Source organism: Oncorhynchus masou, chromosome 17, assembly GCF_036934945.1.
Source record: "Oncorhynchus masou masou isolate Uvic2021 chromosome 17, UVic_Omas_1.1, whole genome shotgun sequence".
NCBI lineage: Eukaryota > Metazoa > Chordata > Actinopteri > Salmoniformes > Salmonidae > Oncorhynchus > Oncorhynchus masou.
Genome location: NC_088228.1, coordinates 18,233,446 through 18,245,337, shown reverse-complemented (window position 1 = coordinate 18,245,337; position 11,892 = coordinate 18,233,446). Strand labels below are relative to the sequence as shown.

Genomic DNA, 11,892 nt, shown 5'->3' with positions numbered 1-11,892 from the left:
ATTTAAAGTGATCTCTCCCTGTGAAAGCCATAAGCTCCTAGTCATAGTTGGGGGAGAACTAGATATGTTATTCCCTGACCACAGAAGCTGCCCAGGAAAACTCTGGGCCTTAGTCATTACATTACATTGCAGGATATATACCAAATCTTTGACACCTTTTGCTTCTGTGTGTCTCTCTAATAAAGGTGTGTTTACTTTACATTCCAAGTCTTCTGGAATTTTGTTGTTCCCTTCTTCCATAAAAAAATAACAGCCTTCCTCATTTAGTTTTTCCAAACGGCCAATCAGAATAACCATTATGTGTTGCATGTTTGCAGCCAGCCACTCAGACGAGGGTTCGGATGTGGACTCGGAGCCGGGCCTGCCACTGAAGAGGAAACAGCGTCGCAGTAGGACCACCTTTTCAGCCGAGCAGCTGGAGGAGCTGGAGAGAGCCTTTGAACGAACACACTACCCAGATATATACACCAGAGAAGAGCTAGCTCAGCGGGCCAAACTCACAGAGGCCAGAGTACAGGTTAGAGGACCAACATACACACATAGGCAGGAATACACACACACATTATGGAGGTCTTTGTCCACAGTCCCATACAACCCCTCCAGACATCAGTCACGAGACATCAGTAATGAGTCAGCTGTACACACACACACACACACACACACACACACACACACACACACACACACACACACACACACACACACACACACACACACACACACACACACACACACACACACACACACACACACAGGACCCTACTGTGTCTTCAGTTATGAGTTTCCTGTTTTGACCTCTTTTGTAAAAAATATTCATACAAAGAAACTAAAATAGAAGCCTGAATTAGAAAGTCTTTATTAAGATAGATAAAGGGATTTCATTGGTTTATGGGCTTGATTTACACTAGTCTCTATGTAAACCCGTGACTGAGTTAGATAAGGACGTGATGTCACTGTGGATTCACTGGGCTCCAGATGCTCATAGTGTATCTCTACGTCTGTTCTGCTTGAGGCTACAGAGCACACACACACACACACACACACACACACACACACACACACACACACACACACACACACACACACACACACACACACACACACACACACACACACACACACACACACACACACACACACACACACATAGAAGTGTTTAAATACAAACACAATGAATACACCCACCCACACACATACACAGAAGTGTTTAAATACACACACGATGAATACACGTTAGCATACACACACACACACACACAGATTTTCTATTTTTCACAATAATTGATTCTCACATCTTTTATTTGATTTTTATTAGGTGTGGTTCAGCAACAGGAGAGCCAGGTGGAGAAAACAGGCAGGAGCCAATCAGCTGATGGCATTTAATCACCTGATCCCTGGCGGTTTCCCACCTTCGGCCATGTCGAGTTTGCAGCCCTATCAGCTGTCAGACAGCCCCTACCCTCCCACCTCCATATCACAAAGTGAGCACAACTTCAACTTCTATTTCTCTCTCTGATCTTGTTTTATACGTGCTCACCAAAGCTCATCTACAAATCACATTTACAGTTGAGTCATTTAGCAGGAACTCTTGTCCAGAGCGGCACGTACAGTTAGTGTAGTGTAGGGATGGGAGGGCCAAGAGACCGGAGGTGGCAGAACAGAGGGCTCGGGTTGGGGTGTAGAGTTTGAGCAGAGCCTGAAGGTAAGTGAAGGGCAGTTCCTCTTGCTGCTCCGCAGGTAAGTACCGTGGTCTTGTAGTGGAAATGTTATTTGTCACATGCTTCGTAAACAACAGGTGTAGACTAAAAGTGAAATACTTACTTACGGGCCCTTCCCAACAGTGCAGAGAGAATAGGATACCAGTCCGAGTCCATGTGCAGGGTTACGAGGTAATTAAGGTAGATATGTACATATAGGTAGGGATAAAGTGACTAGACAACAGGACAGAAACAGTAGCAGCAGTTTGTGATGAGACAAAAGAGTTAGTGCAAAAAGGACCAATGCAGATAGTTAAATAGTTAACCAATAGGGCCAATGCAGATAGTCAAATAGTTAACCAATAAGGCCAATGCAGATAGTTAAATAGTTAACCAATAGGGCCAATGCAGATAGTTAAATAGTTAACCAATAGGGCCAATGCAGATAGTTAAATAGTTAACCAATAGGGCCAATGCAGATAGTTAAATAGTTAACCAATAGGGCCAATGCAGATTGCCCGGGCAGCTACTTGGTTAACTATTTAGCAGTCTTATGGCTGTTCAGGGTCCTGTTGGTTCCAGTCTTGGTGCATCGCTACCGCTTGCCGTGCAGTAGCAGAGAGAACAGTCCATGACTTGATGTATTTGAATCAAAAGCCTAGCATTAATCCATTCCTCCTTTCTCTCTCTCTCTCTCTCTCTCTCTCTCTCTCTCTCTCTCTCTCTCTCTCTCTCTCTCTCTCTCTCTCTCTCACACACAATCTCTTTCTCTCTCTCCATCGTTCTCTCCTTGCAGTGTCAGAGCAGCCCAGTACGGTCCTCAGGCCTCAGCCCCTCCCCCCCACCTCGGTGCACCAGGGTGGGCTCAGCTCCTCAGCGGGGGCCCAGGACGGTAGTTCTGCCTACTGCCTGTCTTCTGGACGCCATGGCTTCTCTGGCTACTCGGAAAGCTTCGTGCCCCCGTCCGGCCACTCCAACTCAGTCAACCCCAGCATCAGCAATGGTCTTTCACCACAGGTCAGTTCACTGCTCAGTCCCGACTGTAGCTAATAGAATAATAATTTATCACATTGAGCAGCAGACTATATTATCCAAAGAGACTGACATTGAGCAGCAGACTTTATTATCCAAAGAGACTGACATTTTGCTAGCAGCAGACTATATTATCCAAAGAGACTGACATTGAGCAGCAGACTATATTATCCAAAGAGACTGACATTGAGCAGCAGACTGTATTATCCAAAGAGACTGACATTGAGCAGCAGACTTTATTATCCAAAGAGACTGACATTTTGCTAGCAGCAGACTATATTATCCAAAGAGACTGACATTTTGCTAGCAGCAGACTATATTATCCAAAGAGACTGACATTGAGCAGCAGACTATATTATCCAAAGAGACTGACATTGAGCAGCAGACTATATTATCCAAAGAGACTGACATTGAGCAGCAGACTATATTATCCAAAGAGACTGACATTGAGCAGCAGACTATATTATCCAAAGAGACTGACATTTTGCTAGCAGCGCACATAGAAGAGCTTGCCTATGTTCCGCTCTGCAACATGTGGATTCCATAGTTTCAATAAGACATTAATATAGGTTTTATACCATTTGGAATGGAAAAGTCCTGTTTAGCGGTTGGTTCTAGATAACATTCAGAAGGTATATTTTCTCAGAGGTTCTACAGATGTTTATCAAACTATCCGCAACATTTCAACGGCATGTCGTAAGTCTTTCAGTAGCATCTCAACACTAAAGCTCTTCATGTTCAACAAGGTAGTCAAACAGGTGACAAACTCAAAACCGGATGTTTGTCAACAAAACACCATACTAAATCATTTCAGTTTAGCAAAAAGTCTCTTCTCATTTGAATATGGACCGCTAGCATATGAATAGACATGAGACAATAAAAGATGGAGGGTGTGTGAGAGCGGAAGATGACACAAATGAAATCTGAAAAGACAATTATGGCTGATTACACAGTCATCAGCGTCCATGTGGGGTTCGGTACGCGGAGACGGGGCCGTCCTTAACAGGCGGAAAACAAGCTTTAAACTGCCACAAAGGGTGGCCAGGCCCCACGCAATGCATGCTGGGTCCTCACCCCATGAGAAAGAGAGGTTCTCAGGCCTCCATCAGTGTCCTGCTTAGTGGTGATAAAAACGAACGCTTCAGGCACATCTTCCTCTCTTTCTATGACAAGGGGAACCCCGAGGGTGTGTGTCTGTGTGTTTGCTTGTCATTTTCATCAGCAATGACAACATGGTGATCTGTAAAACCATTTGGGATATAATTGACGACTTTAACTACTTGAACAGCATTAACCCAACCACATTGGTTCCTTCACAAGCTAGTGCTAACGAGCCACAAGCCACCCCTTGGTAACACTATTCCATGTCTGATTAGCTGTGAGTAGAGTAGACTTCACACACAGAGATGCCTTCATCTCTACTAGGAGGCCAAATCCATTAGATGACCTTTACTCTGCTTGGAGGCCAAAGGTGCTTCTTTCTCGTAGGTGTTTTCACCATCAGCCTCCTTGAGACAAACTGGGCTTTCCTTAGCTTAGAGAGAGTGGCTATGTTATCTTGCATAGGGAGACATGCACACATGTGCAAGCACACAGCAGTAGAGGTGCGTGGGTAAAATCACTGTGGAAGCCAAGCCAGGACAAATAAGCCATATTACAACCTATGTGTATAATTGTGTTGTTTGCTCTGTAGCCTGTTAGTTCATATGCCTTGACACTGTGATATACAGTGCCTTGCGAAAGTATTCGGCCCCCTTGAACTTTGCAACCTTTTGCCACATTTCAGGCTTCAAACATAAAGATATAAAACTGTATTTTTTTTGTGAAGAATCAACAACAAGTGGGACACAATCATGAAGTGGAATGACATTTATTGGATATTTCAAACTTTTTTAACAAATCAAAAACTGAAAAATTGGGCGTGCAAAATTATTCAGCCTCTCTCCTATTTGACCTAGACAGTTTGTGTGTATGTATTGATATGTACGCTACATGTGCCGTTTTTACATTAATGTTCTTCTATCCTTGAGCTGTTCTTGTCTATTAATGTTCTGTATTATGTCATGTTTTGTGTGGACCCCAGGAAGAGTAGCTGCTACTTTTGCAACAGCTAATGGGGATCCTAATAAAATACCAAATACCCTTGACACTTTTTTTTTGGTGCGCCAGGACCATTCACAGTTGAGCTCACTCAGTTTAGTTTCACGCTGATTGGCTATTATTATAATTTTTTATTATCAAGGGAGGCCAAATGCTTGCTGGCTTGCCTTGCATTCAATGCTACGGGCAGCAACAATGTCATACTCTTTTTGACCAGACAGAATCAGATAGATGGGCTACATATACAGAGTGAGAGGGGTGCTGTTTTGCTCACTCAGATGCTTTCTCTGGTGAGAGACACATAGCCTGTTCCGAATTGAAGGAAAATTATGAAACAGAGTGACGAAAGCTAAATTATTTTCTATGTTTTGTATTTTGTTCTTGGTAATTATTTTGGGGAAGCCTGGCTTCCATTGGCATCCATGAATACAAGCCACTGGCACACACACACACACACACACACACACACACACACACACACACACACACACACACACACACACACACACACACACACACACACACACACACACACACACAGTCAAACGCACACGTCGGGAATGTTTGTTTCCATATGGAATTGCAATCATGGAACGTTCCAGTGTGCTAATTGATTGCAATGAAGGAATCTATCCCTTAGTAATGTGGTGTGTAATTTATGCAAATTACTCACTTTGTTGACTAATTTGTTTTAATTAATGTATTCATCTGCAAATTTGGATGTATACTGGAATATGCTCATTTGCATTTCAGACTGGATGGCATTTATGTGAGGATTGTAAATGAATGCAAGAGAGGGAATGTAAATGAATACAAGAGAGGGAATGTAAATGAATACAAGAGAGGGAATGTAAATGAATACAAGAGAGGGAATGTAAATGAATACAAGAGAGGGAATGTAAATGAATACAAGAGAGGGAATGTAAATGAATACAAGAGAGGGAATGTAAATGAATACAAGAGAGGGAATGCAAATGAATACAAGAGAGGGAATGCAAATGAATACATTTATTTTACATTAACAGTGAGTGGATGAAAACCTCTAAAACTTTACAATTAGACATACCAACAAAGCTATGTAAACTCTGCAGTCCTTACACAGCAAAGCCTCGATACTGTGGATTGTTACAGTTTATTGTTCTTTTGAGTTATCTGATCGTTTATCAGTGCTGAATGGTATTTCTTGGTGGTACTGGGAGTTATTTGGGGCTTTAGTTAGTGAAAAATCAGTTCCTGTGGTGTAGCTCTGTGAACGTTACACTTTGTTTATATGGTGTTTTAACAGTAGTGTATGAATATGTCGCCAGTGAGTTAGTCCTATGCTATGACTAGTTTGGCCTGTGCCCCGAGTGGTGGTGCTTCGGTTGGTAATAAAACATAAAGGCTCAGGGAACTATATGACCATTCTAGCCCAGTGTAATGTGGGCTAGATCCCTGTCGCATGGGGTCTCAGGCGTCTGGCGAGCTGATCCGTTGCATACCAGTGGAATCCTTTCTCACCAGCGCAGCGAGCGGTCGGGCTTTGCACAGCGTTGAGGCTTAATCCCCGGAACCACTGAAAAACAGAGACAGCGCCGGAGCTTCAATCACAGAGCAGAGGAGCTGGAGAAATACATAGACTGGCTGAGACACATACGTGCGTTCATACAGTCTCAGACACACGTACAAACAGGCTTTTTTGATCAGGTTGCCTTATCAAAGGGATTGTACACAGTTATCTTCCCTCTAATGCTTTATCTAATCTCATCTTTGAGGACATACAGTGGGGAGAACATGTATTTGATACACTGCCAATTTAGCAGGTTTTCCTACTTACAAAGCATGTAGAGGTCTGCAATTTTTATCATAGGTACACTTCAACTGTGAGAGACGGAATCTAAAACAAAAATCCAGAAAATCACATTGTATGATTTTTAAGTAATTAATTAGCATTTTATTGCATGACATAAGTATTTGATCACCTACCAACCAGTAAGAATTCCAGCTCTCACAGACCTGTTAGTTTTTCTTTAAGAAGCCCTCCTGTTCTCAACTCATTACCTGTAATAACTGCACCTGTTTGAACTCGTTACCTGTATAAAAGACACCTGTCCACACACTCAATCAAACAGACTCCAACCTCTCCACAATGGCCAAGACCAGAGAGCTGTGTAAGGACATCAGGGATAAAATTGTAGACCTGCACAAGGCTGGGATGGGCTACAGGACAATAGGCAAGCAGCTTGGTTAGAAGGCAACAACCGTTGGCGCAATTATTAGAAAATGGAAGAAGTTCAAGTTGACGGTCTATCACCCTTGGTCTGGGGCTCCATGCAAGATCTCACCTCGTGGGGGCATCAATGATCATGAGGAAGGTGAGGGATCAGTCCAGAACTACACAGCAGGACCTGGTCAATGACCAGAAGAGAGCTGGGACCACAGTCTCAAAGAAAACCATTAGTAACACACTACGCTGTCATGGATTAAAATCCTGCAGCGCACGCAAGGTCCCCCTGCTCAAGCCAGCGCATGTCCAGGCCCGTCTGAAGTTTGCCAATGACTATCTGGATGATCCAGAGGAAGAATGGGAGAAGGTCATGTGGTCTGATGAGACAAAAATATAGCTATTGGTCTAAACTCCACACCCCGTGTTTGGAGGAAGAAGAAGGATGAGTACAACCCCAAGAACACCATCCCAACCGTGAAGCATGGAGGTGGAAACATCCTTCTTTGGGGATGCTTTTCTGCGAAGGGGACAGGACAACTGCACCGTATTGAGGGGAGGATGGATGGGGCCATGTATCGCGAGATCTTGGCCAACAACCCCCTTCCCTCAGTAAGAGCATTGAAGATGGGTCGTGGCTGGGTCTTCCAGCATGACAACGACCCGAAACACACAGCCAGTGAAACTAAGGAGTGGCTCCGTAAGAAGCATCTCAAGGTCCTGGAGTGGCCTAGCCAGTCTCCAGACCTGATCCCAATAGAACATCTTTGGAGGGAGCTGAAAGTCAGTATTGCCCAGCGACAGCCCCGAAACCTGAAGGATCTGGAGAAGGTCTGTATGGAGGAGTGGGCCAAAATCCCTGCTGCAGGGTGTGCAAACCTGGTCAAGAACTACAGGAAATGTATGATCTCTGTAATTGCAAACAAAGGTTTCTGTACCAAATATTAAGTTCTGCTTTTCTGATGTATGAAATACTTGCAGTAAAATGCAAATTAATTACTTAAAATCATACAATGTGATTTTCTGAATTTTTGTTTTAGATTCCGTTGAAGTGTACCTATGATAAAAATTGCAGACCTCTACATGCTTTGTAAGTAGGAAAACCTGCAAACTCAGCAGTGTATAAAATACTTGTTCTCCCCACTGTATGTGTTAAATACTCAGCAGTACAACATCCACATGTAATTCACATCTATATGGTATTATCTTCATTTATGTAACCTTTATTTAACTAGGCAAGTCATTTAAGAACAAATTATTATTTACAATGACGGCCTACCCCGGCCAAATTGTGTGCCGCCCTATGGGACTTCCAACCACAGCCGGATGTGATACAGCCTGGATTTGAACCTGGGACTGTAGTGACACCTCTTGCACTGAGATGCAGTGCCTTAGACCGCTGCACCACTCAGGAGCCCAAAAGCTGTGTGAACATGTCCACATTTTGGCTTTCCAGAAAAAAACCTTCCTGTATACTTTCTCACCCTCACACACACACACACACACACACACACACACACACACACACACACACACACACACGCTGTGAGATGAATGGGGTGTGTTGACCTCCATATGTTTCCCATTTGTAGTCAGTCACACATGAGCATGTTCCTCAGACGCTTTAGGTTAGATTCCTCTGACAGCGCTCCTGTAAATTACATACCCTTAGACAGATAGTGTGTGTGTGGCTGTCCGGCCTTTTGTGTGTGGACGTTTTTAACTATACTTGTGGAGACCAGAAGTCCCCACAAGAATAGTAAAAAATAATTGGGGGACCAACTGAGGACACTTTGTTGGTCCCAACAAGGTCAAATGCTATTTCTAGGGGTATAGGTTTAAGGTTAGAATTAGGGTTAGGAGCTAGTGTTAGGAGAGAGATAGGAGAGAGAGAAGAGATACCTATCTCTCTCTTCTCTCTCTCTCCTATCTCTCTCTTCTCTCTCTCTCCTATCTCTTCTCTCTCTCTCCTATATCTTCTCTCTCCCTCCTATCTCTTTCTTCTCTCTCTCTCCTATCTCTTCTCTCTCCCTCCTATCTCTTCTCTCTCGCCTATCTCTTCTCTCTCTCGCCTATCTCTTCTCTCTCCCCTATCTCTTCTCTCTCTCTTCTATCTCTCTCTTCTCTCTCCCCTATCTCTTTTCTCTCTCCCCTATCTCTTTTCTCTCTCCCCTATCTCTTCTCTCTCTCTTCTATCTCTCTCTTTTCTCACCCCTATCTCTTCTCTCTCTCCTATCTCTCTCTTCTCTCTCCCCTATCTCTTCTCTCTCTCATATCTCTCTAAAGGTCCCTTTCACTCCACCTATTTCCCCCTCATTTTGACGACACCTCTTCTCACGCAAACTCTCATGCAGCTGTTCACGATGTATCACCAAGGAAACCTCTTAACCCTTGACATCAGAAACAAAAAGTTCCACACACACACGCACACACCACATACACGCTTATTGGAAATGTGTTAAAGAATCATACTCCTTTTTCCCACGTACCCTGTGGCCTCTCCTTGTTGGCCCCACAAGGACACGGTGAATTTGGGCATCAAATGAGAAAGCTGGAGAGGGAGGAAGGGAGAAGAGAGAGATAGAGAGAGAGAGAGAGAGAGAGAGAGAGGGGTGGGGGTGGGGTGGGTTGAAAGGGAGAGAAAGAGGAATGGGTTATTCACGTCTGTTTTTCTCCTTTACTATACTGTCCAAACACACAAAAGGTCATTCATAAAAGTATACCACACTGTTGAACACACCACCTGTTTTATCTAGTACACACTGAAGACAAAAATGTATTTACCATAGGTTTTGTATTGTGAATGTCTTTTAATATGTTTGTCATTTTTATGTTTCATGGTAGGTCTACTGGAAATTTAACGTAGTAATTAGGCTCCATGAACAACATTTTCAATTCTATAGGATACAGTAAAAATTGCACAGAGTCATTCGTGGGGGAAAAGGCTAGCTAGCACGGAATAGGAACGGAACTGTGCGGTCCCTAAACGACGCAGGCTCCCCTGTCCATCCGTCAGTTAGGAAACCATGTAACAAGAACCATGTGTCTGGGTGAACACAGTATAAAGTGTCTCTCATGGTCGCAACCAGGAGAGAAGAGAGGATGAGAGGAGAGAGGAGGAGAGAGGATGATAGGAGAGGAGAGAGGATGATAGGAGAGAGGAGGAGAGAGGATGATAGGAGAGGAGAGAGGATGATAGGAGAGGAGGGAGGATGATAGGAGAGGAGAGAGGATGATAGGAGAGAGGAGGAGAGAGGAGGAGAGAGGATGATAGGAGAGGAGAGAGGAGGAGAGAGGATGATAGGAGAGGAGAGAGGATGATAGGAGAGGAGGGAGGATGATAGGAGAGGAGAGAGGATGAGAGGAGAGGAGGGAGGATGATAGGAGAGGAGAGAGGATGAGAGGAGAGGAGAGGAGAAAGGATGATAAGAGAGGAGGAGAGGAGAGGATGATAGGAGAGGAGAGAGGATGAGAGGATGAGAGGATGAGAGGGGAGGAGAGGATGAGAGGGGAGGAGAGGATGCGAGGGGAGGAGAGGATGAGAGGGGAGGAGAGGATGCGAGGGGAGGAGAGGATGCGAGGGGAGGAGAGGATGCGAGGGGAGGAGAGGATGCGAGGGGAGGAGAGGATGCGAGGGGAGGAGAGGATGATAGGAGAGGATGATAGGAGAGGATGATAGGAGAGGATGATAGGAGAGGATGATAGGAGAGGAGAAGATGATAGGAGAGAATAGGATGAGAGGATGATGATAGGGGAGGAGAGGATGATGATAGGAGAGGAGAGGATGATGATAGGAGAGGAGAGGATGATGATAGGAGAGGAGAGGATGATGATAGGAGAGGAGAGGATGATGATAGGAGAGGAGAGGATGATGATAGGAGAGGAGAGGATGATGATAGGAGAGAAGAGGATGATGATAGGAGAGAAGAGGATGATGATGAGAGGAGAGGATGATGATATGAGAGGAGAGGATAGAGGATGATAGGAGAGGAGAGAGGATGAGAGGAGAGAGGATGATAAGAGAGAGAAGAGAGAGGAGGAGTGGATGAGAGGAGAGAGGATGAGAGGAAAGGAGAGAGGATGATAGGAGATGAGAGGGGGGAGAGGATGATATGAGAGGAGAGCAGAGAGAATGAGAGGAGAGGAGAGAGGATGATAAAATAAATAATATGAGGTTGAAAAGTGGCAGTTGCCTCATGAAGTCTCATAAAAGCAGAGCATGATTTTTATATAATTTATGGCTTTGTTTATGGGAAGTCGGATGTATGTATATTTTTTATAAATTTTCCTTGTGTTACATACAGGACTGCTTTCAAAGAATGTCAGTAACATGTCTTAAAAAATATATTCCTGGAAAATGTAGCTAACGCTTCAAGAGACTGACATTTCTCTGATGTGAACTGACAGAATTTATTTTAGGCCCAGTGGGGTTTAATAACACAACTTTCCTGCTGTAGTAAATTCCTGTTGTTCTTCCTCCATCTCAAATCAAATCAAATCAAATTTTATTTGTCACATACACATGGTTAGCAGATGTTAATGCGAGTGTAGCAAAATGCTTGTGCTTCTAGTTCCGACAATGCAGTAATAACCAACAAGTAATCTAACTAACAATTCCTAAACTACTGTCTTATACACAGTGTAAGGGGATAAAGAATATGTACATAAGGATATATGAATGAGTGATGGTACAGAGCAGCATAGGCAAGATACAGTAGATGGTATCGAGTACAGTATATACATATGAGATGAGTATGTAAACAAAGTGGCATAGTTAAAGTGGCTAGTGATACATGTATTACATAAGGATGCAGTCGATGATATAGAGTACAGTATATACGTATGCATATGAGATGAATA

At 43.8% G+C, this 11,892-nt stretch overlaps 1 protein-coding gene across 1 annotated transcript in view; it reads left to right on the top strand.

Annotated features, from left to right (window-relative positions):
- LOC135558636 (paired box protein Pax-3-like) overlaps window positions 1–11,892 on the top strand; it is a 45,125-nt gene that overhangs the window by 18,535 nt on the left and 14,698 nt on the right. The window contains exons 5-7 of the mRNA XM_064992585.1: window positions 318–517; window positions 1,316–1,481; window positions 2,494–2,714. Of these exons, the coding sequence (XP_064848657.1) occupies window positions 318–517; window positions 1,316–1,481; window positions 2,494–2,714 (587 nt within the window). The remainder of the gene's footprint in view (window positions 1–317; window positions 518–1,315; window positions 1,482–2,493; window positions 2,715–11,892) is intronic.